General features: G+C 36.8%; 1 protein-coding gene across 1 annotated transcript in view; it reads right to left on the minus strand.

Moving 5' to 3' along the window:
- The window catches only part of LOC137233899 (nuclear transcription factor Y subunit gamma), a 62,363-nt gene extending 46,394 nt beyond the window's left edge, over positions 1-15,969 (minus strand). The window contains 2 exon segments of the mRNA XM_067757422.1: positions 9,749-10,071; positions 15,877-15,969. Coding sequence (XP_067613523.1) covers positions 9,749-9,985 — 237 coding nt within the window. The 5' untranslated portion in view covers positions 9,986-10,071; positions 15,877-15,969.
- Positions 15,970-24,431: the final 8,462 nt, after the last annotated feature.

Here is a 24,431-nt window from a genome sequence, read left to right on the forward strand (position 1 = left end):
TGTGGCTGACTGGGGTAAGTAAAAATCCGTAATTCTAATCGTTTGGCCTTCTTTGTGGGTTTGTTGTTTTGGTGTGTTAATTGTTTTGTGTTTATTTGTTGTTGTGTGTTTGTCCGTTGTACCTGTGTGATTACTTTGTTTCTTGTAAACAAGTTTTAAAGGCTCGAAGATTGTGTCAGAAATTGTGTTTATCTGTTCGTTTATTATTCTTACATAGAATATTTTCTGTAGATTTCCATGTTTTCGAGTACGTCGAGACGTCGGCCTTTTGCTTGTATGTGAAGAACCCTAACTCTTTTATTGATGTTTGCTGGGGAACATTCATTCTCGACCATGTGATTCGCTAAGTTAGACTCGGGTATAATGTTTGGATTCCATATTTTTTTGTTGTAATCTCTAATATGTTCTCTGAACCTTGTTCTTATTTGCCGAACTGTTTGTCCTATGTAACTATGCTGCCATCCGCAGGTAAGCTTGTATACGACGTGGCTGCTAAACGGATCCTCTGAGTTAGTGGTTAGTGTTAGTTCTTAGTTTTCGCCCTAGATTGTTTGATGTTTTGAATGCTGTGTTAATGTTGTATTTTTTAAAGAAGTTTGCCAATTTATATGCTGGCTTTTCCAGTATATGTCATAGTCGTCCAGCTATTATTTTCGTTTTGTTTATTTCTTTTTGGTTCTCCATTTGTCCTTCTGAGCTTATCTACTAGTGCTTTTTTATATCCGTTGTTTGCAGCGATATTATATATGACCTCAAGTTCTCTCTTATATGCCTCTTGTGTAAGAGGTGTCCTTTCAAGTCTATGTACCAAGTGCCTTAATGCTGCATTTTTATGCTGTTGGGGGTGATTTGAAATATTATGTATTAGTGGCCGTTGGCTTTCTATATATGTCATAGTTAAATCTTTTGGCTTCTTTATCAATATTTATCGTGAGGTCTAGATAGTTGATTCCTCCGTCTTTTTCGGTTTCCATTGTAAATTTTATATTTCCGTGCTGCTTGTTCAGGTACTCCAGTACAAGCTCTTCGTTATTAGTAGCTAAAACGCATATTATGTCATCCACGTATCTAGCATAAAATGACACGCCTAATTTGGACTTCAGCTCCTATATGTACTTTTCTTCCAGATTTTGCATGAACACTTCCATAAGAATTGCTGATGTGGGGCTTCCCATTCCAAGACCGTTTGTTTGTCTATATATTTTATTGTTGAAATGAAAATAGTTTTGACGTAAAGTGGATTTTAGCGTATTTGTGATTTGCATACTTTTCACTTTGTTTTTTGTATTATGAACATTTGATGAGCTAACTATATCCAAAATCTCCGATAATGGTATTGATGGGCATAAATCTTTTATGTCAAAAGATACCAATTTGCTGTTCTTTGTTAGCTCTACGGTCTCAAGTCTCTCTATTAGTTCTGTTGTGTTAGCTATTGTTAGAGGCAAAATATGAGCATATAGGCTCGCTTCAGGCTCCTAAATGAGTTCATAACGAGTGCAAGCGATCCAAAGTTTAGACTCCTTTCAGATTAATTGTTGGCCGCTAGTGTTTGCTGGGTTGTTTGTTTAAAATCAAAACCAAAATTTTTAAATTTCAAATGACGTATAAATTTAATTGCTGAATTGTAATTCCAAGCAGCCTCGATTCAAATGATTTTTAAATACCCAAATAAGATACAAAAAAGGAATATTCCAGGTATTTTCCTGGTATTTACCCATAAAAATGGTAAATTCCCGGTACAATTCCAACTCTGATGAACCGGTGGTGCCTCCGCAGTATGAGCCATGTAGCAGGATACCGGGTCATCCTTAACTATTTCAACAAGTTTAAACCACTCTGACAAGGTTTAGGACGCTCGTAGACCTCAGACTTGCGGAAAATAAATACAATTTTTAAGTGCTGTTAAACTGACCGAGGGGGCGGTATTTTCCACGGATTATTACACTGTTTCCGGCCTCGACTCCGAATTCATTTATATGGAATAAAATGGTCTGGCCTAGGAGCTATTCCTATGAATATCCAACTTTAGCACCAGCAGAATCGGGAGCGCGAAAATGCTGGTGTGCGGTGATATTCCCACCGTTGATGTTTTCAACTGCCTTCAGTTCTGATTAAGAATTAATCGCGCCAATTATTCGATGGTCGAAATCCGCCTAACTAGATTATATTATGCTACCTGATGAAAGTGATATGACTCAGAAATTACTCATATAATAAAACTAGCTTCCAAGGGTGAGGTGACTTTAGGTCAACGGCCAAAAGGTCACTTAACGTTTTAACCACTTCAAATGGCCAATGGATCAATTGACTTATGACCGCTTCAAATGGTTATAAGGTTAAATAACTGTATGCCTTTTCTTAACTTGAATTTATGGGCATTAAGGAAGTTTCGCTATTTTTTATTCCAAATGTCTTTTAAACTTTTAGTTGGAAAATTCTTCTTATCGCAGAGGACAATGAAGTCATTGCCAGTTTTTTTCCGATTTTCCACTACAATGCACCAAAAATATATAGAAAAAGGAGCGTCTCCCCGGAAATTTGGAATAGAAAATATTTTCTTATCATTCGAGTGAACAGTTGCTAACATTTTAATACACGGTCCATTTCATATAGTCACAATTTAAATTGACTGTGTTGCCATTTGAAGAGGTCATAAAGTCAACTGACGTTATGGCGGTTAATCTAATGTCACACCTCCGTTTACTTCATTTCATATTTTGTGCCTCTATCTGGTAAATCAATATTGTATAAAGCTACCATGCAAAAGTGCCTTCAATTCTGAAAGGTCTAAGTCGCTGCTGCAAAATCTTATTGTACAGTTGTACGACAACGAACATTAAAACAATTTCGAAAATCTTTTTGAAAATAGTACAGCTCTTCGGCAGTGGTTTAGCAAACCCCTCGAGTGTATTTCAAACTAAAAAGCTTCTTTGCAAAGGAAATTCATCTGCGTTTGCTGATCCGTTTCAGTCATCATAAGCGGTTCGACTCGCACTCCCGGGAGAAAAGGCTTTGAAGAGATTTACAAGGTATAATCGAAACAGCTGTCGCCTTGTCCGCCTGATGTCACGTTGTTTAAATTTTTCCCAAATTATTAAATAAAAAATTATAAAATTAAAAATTGCTTGAAATAAATGTTTTCATACATTTAAAGCGATACGGGCAATCCCCGGCAAACTCATATAAGCGGCAGATGTCTACCAACAATCCGCTCTCTGATGGATCATGCACTTCGGGATGCAGATGCCTGGGTATCTGGAGTGAGAATAAATGATCTACTCTTTGCTAGGAAATATAAGGTCCCTATTTGGACTAAGCTTTTACTTGGAACGGTAACCCTACAAAGGAAGCAGCAGAAGCGGGCGTTATACTTCATCAACAAGTGTCCTGGAATGCTAACAAGCATTGGAGAAACTTCGCCCAGGCCGGACCAAACATCTATGCTGGTTTCCCAGTCATAAAAGGGTAAAAGGTAAAAAGGCCGATGAGTTGGCAAAGGAGAGTGCAACTCTCGATGAATTGATGGTAGATGTTCCAGTAAGTTTGGAAGAAATCAAAAGAGGACAGAAGTTGCTTACGATCCATCAAGCAGAAACGGCGTGACCAGAAGTGTGGGGCTGCAAATATTCCAAGACATGTGCAGATCTTATGACGTTAGACACACAAAGTTGCTCGCATCTCTAGAGAGGCAAGACTGGACACATATAAGTCTTGGTGCCTGATTGTGGTTTCTTTGTATGGTGATCAAACAAATTCTGGTAACACTATGGACACATTCAGTCTATGTGAGATCATTATTGGCGGCCAGTTGAACCTTACCTGACCTAGCTGATCCAGTCGCCATAAGCGTGCAGGCCCGCTAATTTTTAGTAAAAAGGAGAAAGTATATCAAAGTAGATTGAAAAAAAATACTCGGTCATGATTCCCTCGGTATACCTGAATTGGCATTGACGTTATTAATTAAAAGCATGAGGTCAAACTCATGCAAATATTTAATTAATTGATTTCGTATATCCCTTTTAAAAACAATTTTAGGTCGTTCAGAACACCATTCGTCGAATTGCTGGACTATTTATCATTATATATGGATAACTGACGGTGAAGCAAGTCAGCTTTCAGTTTCTTATAAGTTGTTTTATTAATGCCTACATTCATTCATCAAAGTTTATATAAATTTGTACATATGTATTACCTGCAGAAATCTCACACGTCTCAAATATCTGTGAACAGCATAACTTCTGCGGATATTTGCCTTTGTTTCGGCATTAAGTTGTCAAAGTTGACAGTTTTGGCGTAATTCTAGGGCGCTCGCTGATTTTCTCATGCAAAAAGCTGAAATGCACACATACATACCGACATACACATGTTTAATTATGTATGTATGCATTTGGGCTAATTAAGTGAAACATAATTTAATATTTAGGAAATTTCAACAAAAAAGATTAATATGGCATTTGATTAAAGTGGAATTTGTTTGCGGATTGCACATTTTTATGAAATTTTAACAACAGATTTCTTCATAAAGTTTGCGGAGATGACTTCTTTAGCCCTTGGGAGGCGGGACCTCTTGAATTAGCTGCTCGCCAAAATGTAGGCCCTAATCGAACGTCACATCTGGCATTTTTTGGGTGTTGGACAGTCGGTAGCGTAACGCCAAAGTGGATGTGCAATATTGTCAACATTTGCTACGTTCACGTTCTAAATAAGGTCGCCAACAATTTTGGCGGTTGCAGTACAAAATTTTGCAAGGTGATAAAACTGGAAATACTAGGGAGATAGTTTTTAACTTTACGTCAAAGCTCAACAATTGAAAAGTCAGAACCTCTTGTCTTTATAATGCAATCATCGGCGTAGCACGCAATGGCAACTCCTTTTGGTGTGGAAGGGACATTTGATAAGTAAAAATTAAGCAAAAGTGGGAATAAGACACGACCCTGCGGCACCTCTTGTTTAATCCTTCTAGTTGTTGATAGTGCGTTCCTGAGCTGAACCCATGCCTGCCGACCACACACATAATTTGCTATCCAAGTCTTGCAGTAACGTGCTTTGATTTACTGTGTCAAAAGCCTCTGGTAGGTCTAGTGCTGCGAGTTCTAATCTATTGTGGGGTTCTTGGTTCAGTCCGCTATTAATTTTTGTGTTGATATCATTTAGCCCGGTGGTGGTGCTATGTTGATGATTGGCAAATCACAAAATTGCGATGAAATAAGGGAGCACGAGGACTGCAAGTATCATGGCTACTAGCTATAGGAGGGATATCGGAGGATATGTCTACTACGTTAGCAGCTTTTCCAGGTGCTTAGCGGTACCAACCTAGCCATTTTCCATGTTTCAGGGATGACAAAAGTGGTTGAAGGTAACCGCCATGTATTTAAATTCCTCATAGCCAAGGTTGCTTAAAATGTCTAGGAAAAATGATTACCCTGCAAAAACTGCCGAATTTTTATTGTTTTTATTGTGATAAAAATATTACAGATTGCATTTTTAAAAGCTCTATAAGTAATACCCTGCTCTTTTGAGGTCTGGAGTCTTTTAATCCTATACCAATTGTAGCCTAATTGTCATATCTATTCTAAATATCTGATGTCCAATAACTAAGTTTCAATTAAAAACACAGTTCAGACTGGATTAACAATTTTTGTGCAAGATCATTTCCCATTAAGACTGCCTGGTCCGTGAGGACCTCACATAGACTGCATGAGTCCATAAAGTTACCAGAATTTTGCTCAACGACCAAACTGGAAATTCATATCAGAAACCAGGACATATGTTAAAAAATAACTTCGTTCTCTTGGCAGTTATTAGCTTCCTGCAGTTATACTACTTGTTGCTTCTAGATCTGATAGTTGTGCCACTCTTAATAACTGGAGTTTAAGCCTTGCGAGCGCAAGGCATGAGCATAAAACGTGCTCAAACCTTTCCTCCTCCAACACGAACTTCCTACATCTGCTATCACTGACAAAGACTGACTTAAAAGCGTGTGACGCCAGAAAGCAGTGTCCAGTCAGAATACCAATCATGAGCCTACAGTCCCATCTCCTCAATGATAAGAGTAGCTTTGTAAGTCTTAGGTTTTAAGACCTTAACATGATTTTCGACACTTTGCAGCTCCGCGCTTGTTCCACGCCTTTCCTACTTAGTCCATCATTTGCAGCTCTCGCTTTCTTTTAGTCTCGCCCAATTAGGGGCTGGACTTGCTTCACTTTTTTATTTCGTATGAGGACCGATCCACTCTAATGTAAATACCTGCATACATACATATATGATTCGATATTAAGGATCAATCAAATTACAAAGTAATTTATTAAATGGCCTTCACCAAACCGCAACTATAACAATCCAATCCATCTGCGAAAATTTCAAACCATTGTACAAGTGCGCATCGTTTTAGTTTTGTGTGTATGTATATATGTTTATATTCGTACCACGCTTGGAATACAATGAAATTAAATTGAAAACGTGAATGTTGTTCGCTCATTGTATCAATTGCGCTAAATTGGAGCCGCACGGAGGAACTAAAGGAAAAAAAAGGCGAATATTTGGCATCAACTTTGAGAAGTGATTGGCAAATATTGTAAAAATAAACGCATAACACAATATACAACAAGTAAGGAAGGCTAAGTTCGGGTGTAACCGAACATTTTATACTCCGCTGAGAGCTTTGGAGACAAAATAAGGGAAAATCACCATGTAGGAAAACTAACATAGGGTAACCCTGAAATGTGTTTGTATGGCACGGATATCAATTGGAAGGTGTTAATGAGTATTTTAAAAGGGAGTGGGCCTTAGCTCTGTAGGTGGACCCCTTTTCGAGATATCGTCATAAAGGTGGACCAGGGGTGACTCTATAATGTGTACGATATGGGTATCAAATTAAAGGTATTAATGAGGGTTTTAAAAGGGATGACCCTCAGTTGTATATGTGAAGGCGTTTTCGAGATATCCACCAAAATGTGGACAAGGGTGACGCAGAACATCATCTGTCGGGTATCGCTAATTTATTTATATATGTAATACCACGAACAGTATTCCTGCCATGATTCCAAGGGCTTTTGATTTCGCCCTGCAGAACTTTTTCATTTTCTTATACTTAATATGGTAGGTGTTACACCCATTTTACAAAGTTTCCTCTACAGTTATATTTTGCGTCAAAAAACCAATCCAATCACCATGTTTCATCCTTTTTTCTTATTTGGTATAGAATTATGGCATTTTTTTCATTTTTAGAAATTTTCGATATCGAAAAAGTGGGCGTGGTCATAGTCGGATCTCGCGCCTTTTAAATACCAAAATAAAGTGAGTTCAGATAAGTACGTGAACTTAGTATAGTAAAGATATATCGATTTTTGCTCAAGTTATCGTGCGAAAGGCCGAGCGGAAGGACAGACGGTCGACTGTGTATAAAAACTGGGCGTGGCTTCAACCGATTTCGCCCATTTTCACAGAAAACAGTTATCGTCATAGAAGCTATGCCCTTACCAAATTTCAGAAGGATTGGTAAATTTTTGTTCGACTTATGGCATTAAAAGTATTCTAGACAAATTAAATGAAAAAGGGCGGAGCCACGCCCATTTTGAATTTTCTTTTATTTTTGTATTTTGTTGCACTATATCATTACTGGCGTTGAATGTTGACATAATTTACTTCTATACCGTAAAGATATTAAATTTTTGTTAAAATTTGACTTTAAAAAAATTTTTTTTAAAGAGTGGGCGGTTTCGTCATCCGATTTTGCTAATTCTTATTCAGAACACATATAGTAATAAGAGTAACGACTGCCAAATTACAGCATGCAAAACTTTTAAATTACCTTCTTTTAAAAGTGGGCGTTTCCACGCCCATTGTCCAATATTTTGCTAATTTTCTATTCTGCGTCATAAGTTCAACCCACCTACCAAGGTTCACCGCCTTTGGTGATGAATTATCGCAATTTTTCGGTTTTTCGAAATTTTCGATATCGAACAAGTGGGCGTGGTTATAGTCCGATTTCGTTCATTTTAAATAGCCATCTGAGATGAGTGCCCAGGAATTTACATACCAAATTTCATCAAGATACCTCAAAATTTACTCAAGTTATCGTGTTTACGGACGGACGGACGGACAGACATTACTAAATGAATTTCTTTTTTCGCCCAGATCATTTTGATATATAGAAGTCTACATCTATCTCGATTAGTTTATGCCGTTACAGGGTACCGTTATGCGAACAAAATTAATATATGTACTCTGGAGCTTTGCTCAGCTGAGTATAATAATTTGCTAGCGACATTAGTAGACCTGCATATGGGGTATTCCATCCCATTTCGACCAATTTTGAACCCGACCCCTTTAGAATTGGCTGAAAGTTTTTCTTCTTTTTCTAGCTTACGAAAGACGTTTTTCAGAAGTTTTTCAAATTTTTTCATCCAACTCAAAAAAAGTTATGAATTTTTAAAAAAACACCGTTTTTGTTTTCAAAATGCTATTACTTTTTCAAAAATTGACCGTTTGGGATCTTTTTTTTTTAAATTTGTTTTTAAATTTACTTTCGGAAAAAATTCAAAAAATTGTTTAAAGTTTTTTTTTGTAATTTTTCAGTTTTTCGAGATTTTTTGAATTTGGCCCTTTTTTTCTCATAAAAAACGTCAATCAATTGTGCAATCATCCCCACTAATCCCGAAGTGGGCCGAGAATTTTTGTTTTTTTTTTTTAATTGAAAAAAAAACTTAAATTTTTTTTTTTGTATTTTTGCTGAAAAGTACATTTAAAACAAATTAAAAAAAAAAAATGATACCAAACGGTCAGTTTTTGAAAAAGTTATAGCATTTTGAAAAGAACACGGTGTTCCAACTCAAAATAAGTTTTAAATATTTTGAAAAAAACGGTGTTTTTTCAAAATGCTATAACTTTTTCAAAAATTGACCGTTTTGGATAATTTTTTTTTTTAAATATGTGTTTAAATATACTTTTCGGAAAAAATACAAAAAATTTTAAAGTTTTTTTTTCAATTAACTAAAAAATTCTCGGCCCACTCCGGGATTAGTGGGGATGATTGCAGAATTGATTGACGTTTTTTATGAGAAAAGAAAAACTAAAAGGGCGAAATTCGAAAAATCTCGAAAAACTGAAAAATTACAAAACAAAAAAATTAAAAAATTGTTTTGAATTTTTCCGAAAAGTACATTTAAAAACAAATTTAAAAAAAAGATCCCAAACGGTCAATTTTTGAAAAAGTTATAGCATTTTGAAAACAAAAACCGCGTTTTTTTTTTAAATTCATAACTTTTTTTGAGTTGGATGAAAAAATTTGAAAAACTTCTGAAAAACGTCTTTCGTAAGCTAGAAAAAGAAGAAAAACTTTCAGCCAATTCTAAAGGGGTCGGGTTCAAAATTGGTCGAAATGGGATGGAATACCCCATATGTACCTTTGTATGTATGTATATGAAATAGAGGTATCATCACCAAAGGGATAGATAGGCGCTCAACAAATGATTACAATAAATGTTTGTGAGCGGTGATTACGATGTGCTGTGATCTGTTGAACTGGCATTGCGATGGATGCGCCGCGCACTCACTTTCACACGAATAAAACCAAACTAATTCGAAAATTAACAAAAGCACCAAAAGTGAAGGATGACGAGGGTAATAGAATATAACAATCAATATTTAAGTGCATGTGTAAGTGTGTGGGTGTATGTTTGTGATTGTATTGTATACATTTGCACATATTCATTTTTATGCTAGACATACTTTAAAATGCACTTACCCCACTGACACAAATTGCAACATAAAGTAATCCAAAAATAATAACAACAATTGAAATTGCCACAGTTTGCGGCTGCAGCAGCGCCAACTCTAAATGAAGATGCTGCCGTTGTGAATAATTTGTTGTAGCTTTTTGCTTTTCGTTTTGTTGACTATATTGTTGTTTCTGAGTCATCTTTGTTGTTTCTGTTGAAGTTGTTGTTGTTGTTGATGTTGTTTTTCTAGACATAACGGCCATATTATGTATCTATGAGTATTGCGACTACGGAAATGGTAGCGTGAAGCGTATACGTAATTTATTTTGAATGAGATTCACTTAAGTATCTACAACGACCAGAACATGGAAATTAAAGAAGAAGAAAAAAATACCCAAAAATTAAAGATTTCATACAGAATTGACGAAATCTGTAATATTAATTAAAGAACGATAGCATCTCAGAATAATATTTATTTGTGCCCATGCATCATTGCATGATGCATTCGACGCGGATAAGGATTCCTTTATATGAGAAGCTACAAAAAGACATACGATGATTACTCCCACCATGATTTCAAAATCATTACTTTAACACAGTAAAACATCTGTCGCGGCTCGAAATGTGAAAAACTGCAGTACCAAGTGCCGACATACAAAGATATATCAACTATTTAGCTGTCTCTTGATCGAAGAGCACGAATCGAAATTGATCGCAAATTTATAGGCGGCAGGATAGCACCAGTGCCATGGATGTGTAACCGATATCAAAATAACGGTAGACTTAAGACAAAGTATGGAATGAAAGCCCAAATCAACTAATTTTAATACTATGGTGACTGACCAATTTTTTCGAGGACCTTTAAAGAAACATTGGCAATTGTATCTACTTGTTTTTAGTAAATACAGAAACGCCAAATTCAGAAAATACAAAGTTTGACCTTGGGAAATCAACAAAAAGGTTGATGTATTTAGTAAGGAGCTGCGCTGAGGTTTCATTTAAAAAAAATTACTCTGGGATCCTTGAATATTATTCTTCCTCCGTCCATTGAGTAAAATACATAATTTAATTTTGGATTAAAAAAACGTTTAATTTCTTAAAGAACTTATCCTCTTATACCAAAGGGGTCTTGTTTTAAATTTTCGTCTGTTAATGGTATCAGGGCCCATTAAATTCAAACATGGCTAAATCGAATACTAAATATGCTGCTGACAGCGACTCTGAAGTACTGTATACCAAACTGTTCAGGCGTCATAGTTAAGTGATAATATACATATTTTACGGCAACTTCTAGGCAGACGAAGTTTTAATAAGGAACTTTTCACGGCTGAAAAACGCAAGTATTGCTGCCCAAACCATTGCCTTTGGGGCGACCCCGTTTAGCAATTCTTTTTTCCAAACGATTTTTGTGGTACTCTTCCCAGTAGTCGAAAATAGGGCCTTCGGTGTGATAGGTGAGCATACTGCCTCCACATCAAGGTGACTACCAAGGTATTAGTATCCTAGGGGTTTTCTAGGTCGCCTAAACACAAGCATCTGGTATGGTGCTCTGACGAATTTGGTAGTAAAACGGTAGCACTGCCTTAGTTTTCCAATTGCTGAAACTCCTTTAACTAACCTATGTTTTTGGGTAAATGTTGTACCAGTCGCAGCTCTCCGCCGGTTATTGATACGGGCTGTTGCCGATCGCGAAAGTGTTTGAATCTCTTCGGTTTTATTCCAAAAATTAGAATTGTCTACAAGTGTTTATTTTTAGACTTTTAAACTATTTCGGTTTTATTTTAAAACAATTTTGACTTAATGGCCAGTTAACTTAATATTTTAAACCGAATAATAATAAAAACCCGCAGTGCTAAATTGAAATGTTTCCGAGTTTAAGAAATTGCCTAAACCAATGAGATGTTTAAAATATAGGCTAAGGTGTTATAAATATTGTCATATTCATCTTAGTTTTGATATTTTCTAAGTCTTTCCTAGACTGGGTTCATATACTCGATTTCAAAACTATCGATTGTAGTTATTGTACAGTTTTATCAAATTTCATCACTTCAATTCCGTTTTTTATTTTTTTATTTTCACTTACATATATGAGAAAAAGCTTCCATAAATTTGGTAGCTGAAACTATACAAACAAAATTGAAAAAACCTTTTCGAAATTTTGAGAAAATTTTAAGGAAGTTTCAAAAATTTTACTCTGAATTTTGTAGTCCAACCAATACTGTTATACGATCACGGATGAAAAACCAAATTCACTTAAATTATATTTATGAATCTGTCAAACTATTTATAGAAATTGTTATATAACATGGATCTAATGAGTGCATATGGTCACTAGTAAACATATGTCATTCAAAAGGTTTACCATTTCAGAGTAGATGTGATTTAAAAATTATGCAAATTTATTTCGATCACGGATCGTATAACACGGTATGGGCCCAAGTTATAGGTCTCTTAAAAATCGTATTGGCTTTTGACAATTTTTTACGAAATGGTTTTTATATTCTCTTTCTAACGAAGTGCCCATACATTTATTTTTATATGGAAGAAAATCTGAAACACCGTTCGGGGATAAAATTATCAAAAGTCAATCAGAACAATGATACAAATATAAAGAGGTATTTTGGCTCTTACTGGCCGCCGCTTGACACAAACTGTGTTTTGACATTTTCTTTTGTATCAGCTCTACCATATCATCAAAAAGTAAAAATGTCCCAAAATTATATTTTTTTTTGTAATTTTACTTACCTTTTTCTTATATCGATACGAAACGGAAATATAATATATATTATATTGATTGTGTGAAGCACAGGAGAAGTTGCTACGTAAAACCTGGGGTCTCTCAACACGAGTAAATTTTTGGGTATATTTTTTGGCCGGCCCAAGAACAAGCATCTACTGCATCTCGGAGTTGATACCACCGCAAGCAGACATTATTTCTTGTCCACTATTGGTGAGATCCTTCCCCTCACCGGGCAACCTTACGAAGTAACCGTGGCCATATGGCAGGAAATGGAACGTACGACAAAGCATTCCTAATACTGACGATACCAGACTGAAGAAGTTCATATGGGCAAATGTGTGTCGAAACTTAGAGATTTGAAGAAAAAGGTAGTTAATGCCATGATCAGAGTAATACGCGACGAAGCAAGTAAATGTCTACCACTACTTGATTCGTTAAATACAATGGAGTTAAGTTAACTAGGCTTAACATGATTAACACTTTGAAGTAGCTAAAGATAGTTTTCCAAATTTCCAAAGGCAGAGTATAAATCCCATGTATTGTGAAGTCTGAGGATGCACCGAACTTGTTGCATAATCAAAACTCTAATATAAGGAAACGATAATTAAATGTGCCCCCATATATCCATCCAATAATAAGCTAATAGTCTGATTATATGTACCTAGAGCTAAAGAAGACATAGTCACAATTCCCGAAAAGTTAGGGGGAGAGAACAAAGAAACTGTTCGGCACTACTTCCATTAAAGAAGTATACAGATTATAAATAATTTGACACTTTTTAAAAGCTCTGTAAATATTTACCCTTTAAAAATGGAAAGTTGAATAAAAATACCCCATAAAAAAATTAAAAATATTAAAGGCATATTTTTGTTGACGTGGCAATGCTTTTTCAGCATCTGTAGAGATGGGAAAGCTGTAAATACCCAAATGGTAAATACCCGGTAAATTGGTGATATATGGTAAAAATGGGTAAATACCAAATATTTACCCAAAAGAAGTGTAAAAATAATCTTTTGGAAAATATGGGAAACATACACACAAATGCAATTCAAAATGTAGCCAATTTGTCCTAAAATAGTGGGTAGTTATACATTACGCTATCGGTTGGATTAGTTTTAATCTGTAATCCAGCGTTTTTCAAAAATATTTAGCCACTAATGCATGCCGTTGCAAAAACTTAAGTTTACTCAGTAAATATTTTAAGTCAAAAAAAAGTCGGAAAAAATCAAAATTGGAGAGTTTACAGTCGGTATGTGCTCATTTGAGAGGCCGAAACCAATGTGTTTTCTTCTTGCAATGGTCGTGCTATATGAGTCTATTAACGTATATCATATGAGCCTAAATAAGAGTTCGACATAAGTCTTAAAAGTCGTTTAAATAACTCATATTATACTCTCATTCTCTCTCATTTTTAACTCTAATATACTCTGATTATCTGACACCTATATGGCCTATTTATTAGGCATCGTCAGCGCTTATTGGGGTCATGTATAGTTCGGCGCCCCTGGACAGAGCGTGGCAGCTTTGCGGTTATATTAAAAATGTCGAGAAGCGTCCAAGAGTGGAAAAACATCGATGCTTATACAAAAAAAGAATAGCAAGTGTACAAATGTAACTCATTTTATATTAAAATGAAAAATTGTCGTAACAAAGTTTCAAAATTTGTTCCAAACTCGCTTTGACGAACATACATAAATAGTTGGTAAATGATAATTTTTGCATGCTAGGTTAAGAGCTTTTAGGCCGTTAAATAAAAGGCAAAAATTCAATTTTCTTTTACCCTCCTACGCGTTTCGACGCTTTTCTGATTCCTACATTGCCCACTTATTTTGGACTCGCTTCGGATTCCAAAATTATGAGCGCCGTGGGCATGTTTGAGGGGTAGCTTTGTTTGCGTATATATGTGTATCCTATAAACATTCTCTTACAGAATTGGAGTTCAATATGGGTCCGAAAATATCAGCTTCAAAAATGCTGTCACCTTAGAGCCTTTTATGACTCAAATTTGATGAAATTATGAACAAACGACAAATACTAAAATCAGTAAACTAGGCAGCTCCGGAATAGAAACTAAGAAATTTTTCTGCGACAATTTATTCTAAATAAATAATTAATTCAATTAATACTTATTTCATTTATGTCTTATCCTCATGGGAGTTTTATCACAACAATTTTCTCCCCTATGTTTTCCGCTTTGGATATGTGTCAAAAATTCTTCCTAAAAGCCCTAAAGTAGTGTCATTAGAAAATTCAAAATTAGCAGTATATGAGGTCGATAAGGTTCATATGTGATATCCGCAGGAGGTCTGTATAAGACTTATGTTAGAGGCAAAATATGAGGATATAGCATTCGCTTCAGGCTCCTAAATGAGTTCATAACGAGTGCAAACGAACCAAAGTTTGGACTCCTTTCAGACTAATTGTTGATTCCGAGTGTTTGCTGGGTTGTTTCTTTAAAATCAAAACGAAATTGTTTTAATTTCAAATGGCGTATAAATTTAATTGCTTAATTGTAATTCCAAGCAGCCTCGATTCAAATGATTTTTTAATACCCAAAAAAAGATACAAAAAACGAATATTCCGGATATTTTCCTGGTATTTACCCATAAAAATGGTAAATACCCGGTAGAATCCCAACTCTAAGCATCTGATAATTTGCATCTCTGACAACTAACACAGTTTACATCAAATAGGTCAAAGTGGAATTGCCATGTTTTCCTTCATCATGATGAAAACTTAGAGACCTTACACTTAATAAGACTCAAATAAATTGGGCCACAAAACTGCATGCTCAAAAAATTTTAAAAATTTGTTAAGTTCGTAATCTTTGTAAAATTTTCTCGAACTTTTCGAAACGTTTTTGATATTGGTTTGCACAATTTCAATAGCAAAATTTATAGAAATGTATTATGAAAAAATGTCCACTGCTATTTAGGTACTCGCTGCTGTAATATCGAAAACTCTCTAAAAAATTCTTAGGAGTGAAGAATATATAAGAATTCTGGTCGTTTCGGTGGCTTAACCCGCTTTTCTTGAAAAAACAAAAAAAAAAAAAAAAACACGACCAATAATCATTTTAATATATTATCCTGTCGAATTCCGTGAGTCTGCTGTACCCACTTTTGATTATTCTAAAATATCTTCATTCACTTATAATGCTTTGTTTGTTCATTTTATTAATTTGCAATGTTTTTGTTAATTTGCTTCATTGAATCCAAATATATATAGTTTTTAATTTTGGTTCTCACTGTTGCTCAATATATTCGTTCAGTTTTCACTTTAAAAGATATTTTGAAATATTGTTGGATTTGTTTTCAAATAATCGGGGTTCTGTCCACTTAATATTCATCAAGAAGTACTTTTCATAAAATTTATATGTACCACAAAAAAAATGTATTTTCTTTTCTTACGCACTTTCCGTTTCTTATATACGCCTGCACTTTTAATCCACGCGATTTTCTATATTAAAAATGAATGAAAACAAACGAGTAACCGCTTACACGTGCGACTCAGCCGCTAGTCAAAATGCGAAAGTTAAAAAAAACGTGCAAACAATTTTGTTTTATACCTCTAATGTGTTCAAAACAGCCGCCAAATGTACAACACCAAGCGATGCGCTTTGAGCGATGAATGCGCAAAATCTAAAAAAGCATCATCATCACCATCATCGCCGACATCCACAAAATCAAAAGTAGTAGCTGAATTGTTAGTAACAAGAATGTCCAAAAAAGCAGAAAAGGCCAAATCAAAGTCAAAATCCAAAATCAAAACAAAATACATTCAATGCAAAACAATTCAAAAACATACAAACAAGCTTGAAAAGTCAACCGTTGGCTCTGCTCTAGTGATTTGATGTAAACAACAACAGTAGCTTAACAACGAAATGCTATCAACAGTCGCAAAGTCAAATAACAAAAACCAACTAAAAACAACAACAACAAGTGTTACATAGCACATTTTCAATTGGCTTAGAATCTAGCAATAGTCTTTCCACTCTCAATGTGGATTTCCAGCAGCGGTACTAAGTAAACGCATTTATACGTAATAAATGAGCTTAAGTACCTCATGTGGCCATATTTCATGTGATGTATGTATGTATGTATGTTGGCATTTATGAGCAATTTAAACTGAACTACTATCTAATGCAATTTTAAGATTTTTTTTATGCAAAAGCAATAAATTTGATCATAATTTTTAATGAAATGCATATTTTACGTTTAAGCAATTGGATGACTTGACTAAAGAGAAAGACTTAAGCAACGAACTCGTTCTTAGTTATATTTAACCATATCACTGTGAGTTACATATAGAATTATGCAGATGCAGATACACACATACATACACTCATATACGCATCTGTGGCAACCCTGCAAAAAATAATGTGACTAAAGAGAGCGATTGATCTCTTTTGTCTACTTTGAGGCATAATTGACTCCCTCTAGTCCCTTTTGGGTACAGTTGAGATTAGTTACGTTGAAATCTATGTAGCCTATTTTAAGAACCATAAAAAAAGCTGCAACGAGCCCTACACCGAACCTAAATGACTTGAACCATATGTTCCATGATCGTCAACCCATAGCTCTTGGTATGAGTTGGCGACTTAATAATTTTTTACATATGTATATGTATCCAAAAATTGTTTGCAAGCTTTAATATTGTGTTTAAAATGTCATAACCTCGTACCATATGAAAACTAACACTTTTTGATGAGAAAAGAGGTTAGGTTTTATGCGTTCCCATATGTATACAAAAGGGTATTGGTCCTATCGTTCCCGTTTGGGTATGAATGGGTACGATTAGTCTCTTCATGAAAACTGGCATTAGTCGCATACTCCTTTGGGACTCATTTCCGGACATTTGCAGGGAAATAATTTAGAAATTATAAAGTTGAGTATTTGCAGCTGAGCTTTTTTACGTACATAAGCTTAATAAAGAGGGATACGAGACAATTTTCACAGTTGTACTTATTGATTTGATATTTTTATATGATTTAGATACCAAATGTTTTTGGTCTAGATTATATAGATTCAGTGTTATAATGAAAAACAAAAAAAAACGTTCACAGGGGGACATGCAGTGATGAGCTGACTTTTCCAGAATTGCTTAGACCTCGATCTGTATTTACCATGTACCGAATTTTACTGATCTTAGTATTTTCGTGGTTATTTCAAGAATAGTTCAGAAAAATGTCGGAACTATCTCGAATAGCTTCAGAACTTTTTGTGGAAATGGTTCCATGTTTTCGGTTGATCTCGGGACTATTTCGAGATAATTTGAGGACTATTTAGGCATCACTTCTAGATGGTTTTATCACATTAGGTGTTGTTTTAAAGCTTTTCCATTTGATTTCCGTACTATTTCGGAGCCTTTTCGGTATTGATTGTCTGAATCGATTCTGGACAATTTCACGATCATTTCCGGAAGATTTCGATATTGTTTTCATCATACTTTCAGGATCACTTCACGCCATTTCGGAATCGATTCAGGACTATTTCAAGATAATTTCGAGACTAATTCTTGACCATGCCATGAACTTTTTCGGGGTCACATCAAGACCATTTCGGAATTCTTTTTGGAACTGTTTCGGGTACATAGCAGCACCCTGATGTGATGATAGCGTGCTCCGCCTAACACACTGAATTTAGAAAAATGTAGGAAAAGTTGTTTCATTTAGAAACAAATTTTTCTAAGCGAGGTCGCCCCTCGGCAGTAGTGATTTGAAAAACACTCCGAGTGTATTTCTGCCATAACCATGTTCTCAGTGAAAATTCATCTGCTTTGCAGGTGCCTTTTGGAGTCGGCATAAAACATGTTGAGGAAAAATCCCGAAAGGAACACGATGCAAATTAGAACAGAAGATCGGTATAAATCTCCTTGGTAATAAATCGCTCCAAGTATTTTTATTTTTTATTTTTGGATCTTTTTAGCGCGATTTCGAGACTGTTATCGAAAATACTTTGTGATCAATTCAATACTGTTTCTTGACTATTTGGCGATTGCACGCGTGATAATTTTAAGGTAATTTTGTCATCAATTCAGCCGGTCTTTTGCAGGGTTCTTTTGGAAATAATTTCCAAATTTTCGGGATTATTGCGAGATCACTTCGGAATGATTTCGGAATCAATTTAAGATTGTTTTCGGGATATATTCGGGAGTATTTTAGACAACTAGACCACTTCGAACCGAAGCGAGGAGTCATCACTAAATGAGCTCCTGACCGTAGAGCCCCGAGACTGAGAATCGCGTTTTTGTTACTGCAGCCCACAAATTTGATGTATTTTTGCCAACTACCAATGCCGAAGGATACTTCTGCGCAGTCGGCTTTGAGCATCAGCTACAACAGCTTTGCCCTTATCAGTAACCGTAATTTTGTCGATTAAGGCTACTTGCAAGTCCGAATGATTCGAAAGTTGCCTGTTGTTTTGATTTTTTTGGCTTTTTTCTCGTACACCTCGTCGAATATAATTTGCTAACGGCCTTATGCTCTCCACATCTAGACGTGGATTCAGTACTTAGCCTTCCTTTGCTATTCATCTTTTGCTACATTGATTGCTCTGAATCTTGTCACAATAGTCCCATACTTCCTTTCGAGCTCCTTGTCTGTCGCGGTGAGAATAACAGAATCCTTCTTCTGCATTTTTAAGGAAAGTATGAAGAGTTTTTCAGCTTCTTGGAGGTTTTTTCTCCCTGTTTACCGCGGGAGCAGGAATAAAAGCGGAGTGATCTGAATTCTTCAGGTCTCACCTTCCTGTCCTGGGATGGCCTCCTTGTGGGAGCATCGCGGTGGCTGTGGTTTCATATCGTAATTCTGGCAGGGTAACCCAGAATGCGTAGGATCGCCTCCGTGGAAGTTCGCTTCTTCTTTGGAGTTGACAGTGTTCTCTTCGGAGTAATGCGGTCGCTCCAGTCGCCGAATCAGACAATAAAGTAATACTGTCTTTTTTGGTGGGAGGTGGGCAAGAAAGTTTACTCATGTACTTCTCACATGGAGTAATCTGCTCGAGTACGTGCTAATCTGCGCATAAGTAATTCAAAGACGCTTCTGCGGAACGTCAAAGACAAGGTTGGTTACATCCGTAAATTGTGCACGTTGTTTGAAAAGGATGTATAACAGGAAGATTAAAAAAGGATGCATAACAGGAAGAAAAATATGGTGAATATTTTGATGATATACAATGGCGACTTTATTAGAGTTGTATAAATGTAGCAAATAATGTCGAACGTTGCATATAACTGAACTGCTTCAGGCTGGTAGTTCAGTTGCAACAGGGTTCCTCGTCGTGGAAAATGATGGATAATTGAAAGGGTGAGTATTTCCCACGCTTATTTTTGAAATTTTTGGAAATTTCGTTGGACCTAAGCATATGATCAGGCATACGCTCGTAGTAATTGTGATTAATGAGATGCGTCTTCAGTGTAGTTTGTAAGTACCTATGTTTCATTCATTGGGAAAGGACATTCTGGCTTATAGATAGCATCGGCAGTTATTCAAGTAGAACTGACGTATGCTGAGCAATCGCATCAGTAACTGTGGCTAATGAGATGTATCCTAAGTTTAAATGGCCTAGTCACCATGATTAATGAAAATGGTGTATCTTGAGAGTGGGTGTGTTAAGTATTTGTGAGTATGACTGTCTGGTGGCACAAGACATTTCAGCCAGATATACTCACAACGAACGGACATTTCGCTTTATAGATTACGCCTAAGTAGTTTTTCATGGGGAAAAGTAATTTTAGATCTTATTGATGACGTCGTTGTAGTTAGTTCACAGTGAACGTGCGTTTTGGATCATATGCCATATAAAGGTTGTATCACATCCCTAAATTGTGTTCCAAATTCCTGGGGCTCAGAAAGGGTTGCTCACAATGCCCCTAATACATGTATTTAAATTGTGGGACTGTAGCATGTAGCTGATCTTTACACACAGAACATGTTGCAGGCGAATTACTTGTGAACAGAGAAGAACGTACTATGATCCGGGGTGGAGTTGCCTAACAACCGGATGTCATTAACCATAAAATGGCTGGAGCTTGATACACTCCTACCTTACCAAGGTATGGACTTGTAATTGAATCGCCCGATCACAAGCAAATTGGTACCAAACGATTCGTGCACTGAAGTGTTGAGAGAAGACACCATGGAGCTGATAGTTAGGCCATTGATCATGCAGTAGATCCGTGTTTGACACCGTGGAGTTAAGTCTACAAAGACAGATATTTACGTTATAATTCACTATCGATTGTTCCTTTGTATGTCCTCCGCTTATATCAACAATTGGGCATGTTCGCTAAGTATTACTGAGAGCGAATGTGAGTTTATTGCATCGTCGTTGGTGAGCAGTGGTTATTGTTTATCATTGGTAGCGATGCCTCTCATCTGAGACCTGATATTGCTTTCTGTGTTTAACTTCGAAATTACCTTTTCTGTGGGTCTAAGGGAAAGTGTCTCTCGCGCCAATAACAGTTTCCGCTCCACAGCGGAAGGAAGAAGTTGGTACTGGAGATACGGCCCCGACATAGTGAACTTATCACAAGACTTGCACCTGTTCATTATGTGTATATTCAATTCGCTACTAGCATTTGGATTTTGTTATCAGTCTACCACTTCCTTCCTTTCGCACACCCGTGCTCTACTCCCTGATATGAAAAAACCAGAGATCGTTGGCTGCCTCCTCTCTAATAGGGAACATTGGCTCCAGGTGATTCCTTATATGGGGAAGACAGCTATTCACTTATAGCAGTTGGGCAAGACAGTTCTTGGTTACCACTCGTATGAAGCACAGATCATATAGTTGAAGGAAGCCGTTGCCTTTTGCTCCAAAATACCATTGCCTCTACAAATAGCGGAGAACAAGTTTGAAGGGTAGGTTAGGTTGAGGTGGCTGCCCGAGGGCACACTTAGGCCAGTGATATTAGGCCCGTTGTGATACCATGAACAAACACCATTACCTTTCCTCTTCGAACCATTTTGGGGACCTGATAAAAGCTACCCGGTCCTTGACGTCATACTATACAACCTGACTCAGATTATCTAGAAATGGAGCACCCAGAAAGCGCTGCCGTGCTCCGCTTAGTGCCGGTCAGTTGCAGATGAGGTAAATCACCGTCTCCTCATCCTCCTTACAACTCCTGCAGCATCGACGATAAGGCGCTCCTAACCTTTCTGCATGCTTACCTATTAGGCAATGACCAGTGAATACCCCCACAAGTTTGGATATCGTATCCCCTACTTAGGTTGTACACGTGATCTTTTAGGATCCCATTTTGGCTAGGTTTCCTTCGATATTCGACACCCCGGTGTTTGTAGCCATCTTTCGTCGCCTTGGCGGTGGATGTGATCTTTTTCCAGGGGTATACCTAAGCGATCTTGATCAGGAAGAATATGTCTGGTTCTACCCAGCCTAGCGAGTTCAACTGCAATGCAGTTTCCCTCGATGTCCCTATGTCCAGGGAGCCATGTGAGGTGTACACGGTTTTTTAGGGCCATCTCTTGAAGAAATCGGCGACAGTTTAGTGCTAGTTCAGAATTGAATGAGTAGGAGCCAATAGATTTTATGGCAGCATGGCTGTCGCTGAAAATAAAGATTTCTTTGCCGACATTGTATGTCCCTATCCTAGCTGCGGCTTCCATCATGACTGAAACTTCTGCTTGCAATACACTGCAGTGGTCGGGTAGTCTGAAGGAGAGCTGGAGGTCAAGGTCCCTTGAGTATACTCCTCCTCCAACTCTACCGTTTAGCTTGGAGCAATATGCGTATATGGAAATGCTGCTGTCAATAGCAAAGCACTTATCCGACTCTGTCCAGTCATCCCTACTGGAAATGTTTATCTTAAAGTTGGCTTCCGCAACTTTTGTGGTCGCACAGCGATCCGTGCTAAGAGGGAGAAAATTGTATTTGTTTATTATTCTGGCGTGTCCTGTGGTCTTGCTGTTCCAACACGACAACTCCCTTAGGCGCAGGGCTGAAGTTGTCGCCGCGCGATAACCAGCTAGATCTAATGGAAGGATGTCAAGAATAACCTGAAGACCTGAAGAGTTTCGTTTGAAAGTCCCAGTTATTCTCAAAATCTGTGCTGTTACCTTGTACTTGTATATATGTAAAAAGCAACACAATTTAGAAACGCAAGCACCCGGAATTAAAACATAGGTACCTATTTTTGTATCACAACCAACCAACCAACCATTGCAACACATCCACCAAGCACAACACTCAGCAGCAACGATGTATTGTTGCATCAAATAACGCAATCGTACTCATTTCTGGTTCACCTTCGCTGCATTTTTCCATTCGTCTGCTTAGATGCTGAGAATCATCGCAATATTGCTCGAGTTTGCTGGCTGCATAGTTGCTGTGAGAAAATCCCTAAATTAGAAGTTTGCACAAAAATCGAATTAATTTCCACACGAATGTTGTCTTAGTGCAAGACTGAATGCAATTTTGACGGTAAAGCGTGCACTCGCGTACATAAAAGTGAAGTTGCTCGACTCAGACTTGGTTGGTTTTGTTTACAACTTGAAAACACGCGTAAGCAAATCCAAAAACAAAATAACAAGGAGTTATAAAAAGTTGTATCAAAATAAAAGCAAAAACACAGCAGCAAATAAAAATTAGAATTGCAAGATTCACAACCAACTTTAAAAGCATTAAGCACATCAAATTTAATGAACGCAGTTGTATTAGTTGGTGGCTATTTTAAGTCGACATATATTTTTGTTTGCTATGAAAATGTGAATATGTCAGGGGACTGTAATTAGTGATCATCATCATAATTAATAGGCGTTAAAACTGCCTAAGCGATTTTGGCCATTCTGTAACAAGTCACGCCAGCTAGCCCTGTTTCATGATAACTGACGCCAATTGGGAGCACTAAGGAAGCCCAAGTCGTCCTCCACCTGCCTCTCGCAACTCCTTTCTTCTGCTTTCTTTTAAACTGCGGTGTTTTACATTACCTAATCATCGAAGCCTTTTGATTTTATGCTCATACAGCTCATCCTCATACCTCCTTCGATAATCGCCGCTGACATTGCGAACAGTACAATAAAGCTTCCGAAGAACTTTTCTCTTGAACGCTGCAAGAGCCATCTCGCCTTCTCTAGACACCGTCCCGGATTCCAAGCCATACATTAGGACAGAACATGATTGTTTTTCGTCGAAAAAGGACTTCACTTTTCAATTGCCTACTCAGTCCAAAGTCGAACAAGTGCTGGCAAGAGTTATTCTCCGTTTAATTTCTAGGTTCACATTGTTTTTTTGTTTATGCTGGTTCTCAAATAGACAAAATACTTCACAGTTTCGAATTTATATCTGTCAATAGTGACGTAGCTGCTGAGCTGCGAAATCACAGATTATTTCTTATCCACTCTTTTTGCTTCTTTATCTAATCCCGAGAAGGCAAACCTCACAACGCGTTTGTTCAGGCCAATAATAAAAATATCATCAGCATACGTCAGTAATTGTATGATCTTAAAATAGATTTTACCATCACGGTTTAGTTCCGCTGCAAGAATTATATTCTTCAGCATTATGTTGAATAAATTACACGAAACCTCGTTTAGTTTCACATGGGTAGAAGAGATCGTTCGCAATCCCTCCGGAGCTAGTGGTGCTGCTAAACGTCATTTGGCAGAGCCTTATTAACTTAATAGTGAATTTAAATTCAGACAAAGCTGCCTACAAGTGACTTCTTTTCCCGCTGTTAAAGGCTGCTTTAAAATCGACCCCTGCAGGTTATGATAGCTTAGAATGTACCCCCGGTAGGTATGCCTGTCGTAAAAGGCTACCAAAATCCAAATCCTGTTTCCAACGAAAAATTTCAATAAACCTCGTATGAGAACTCCTAAATATTGATACTTAGTAAAAAATAGAGCTGGCCCAGGCTAATAGAAGGACAATTCAACCCTGTACCCTAAAAAGAAACACTTTTAGTTTTAAAATAAAACTCATAACAGTAACGCTCTCTACAACGCA

The sequence above is a fragment of the Eurosta solidaginis genome, chromosome 5 (genome assembly GCF_040869045.1).
Source record: "Eurosta solidaginis isolate ZX-2024a chromosome 5, ASM4086904v1, whole genome shotgun sequence".
NCBI classification, from domain to species: domain Eukaryota; kingdom Metazoa; phylum Arthropoda; class Insecta; order Diptera; family Tephritidae; genus Eurosta; species Eurosta solidaginis.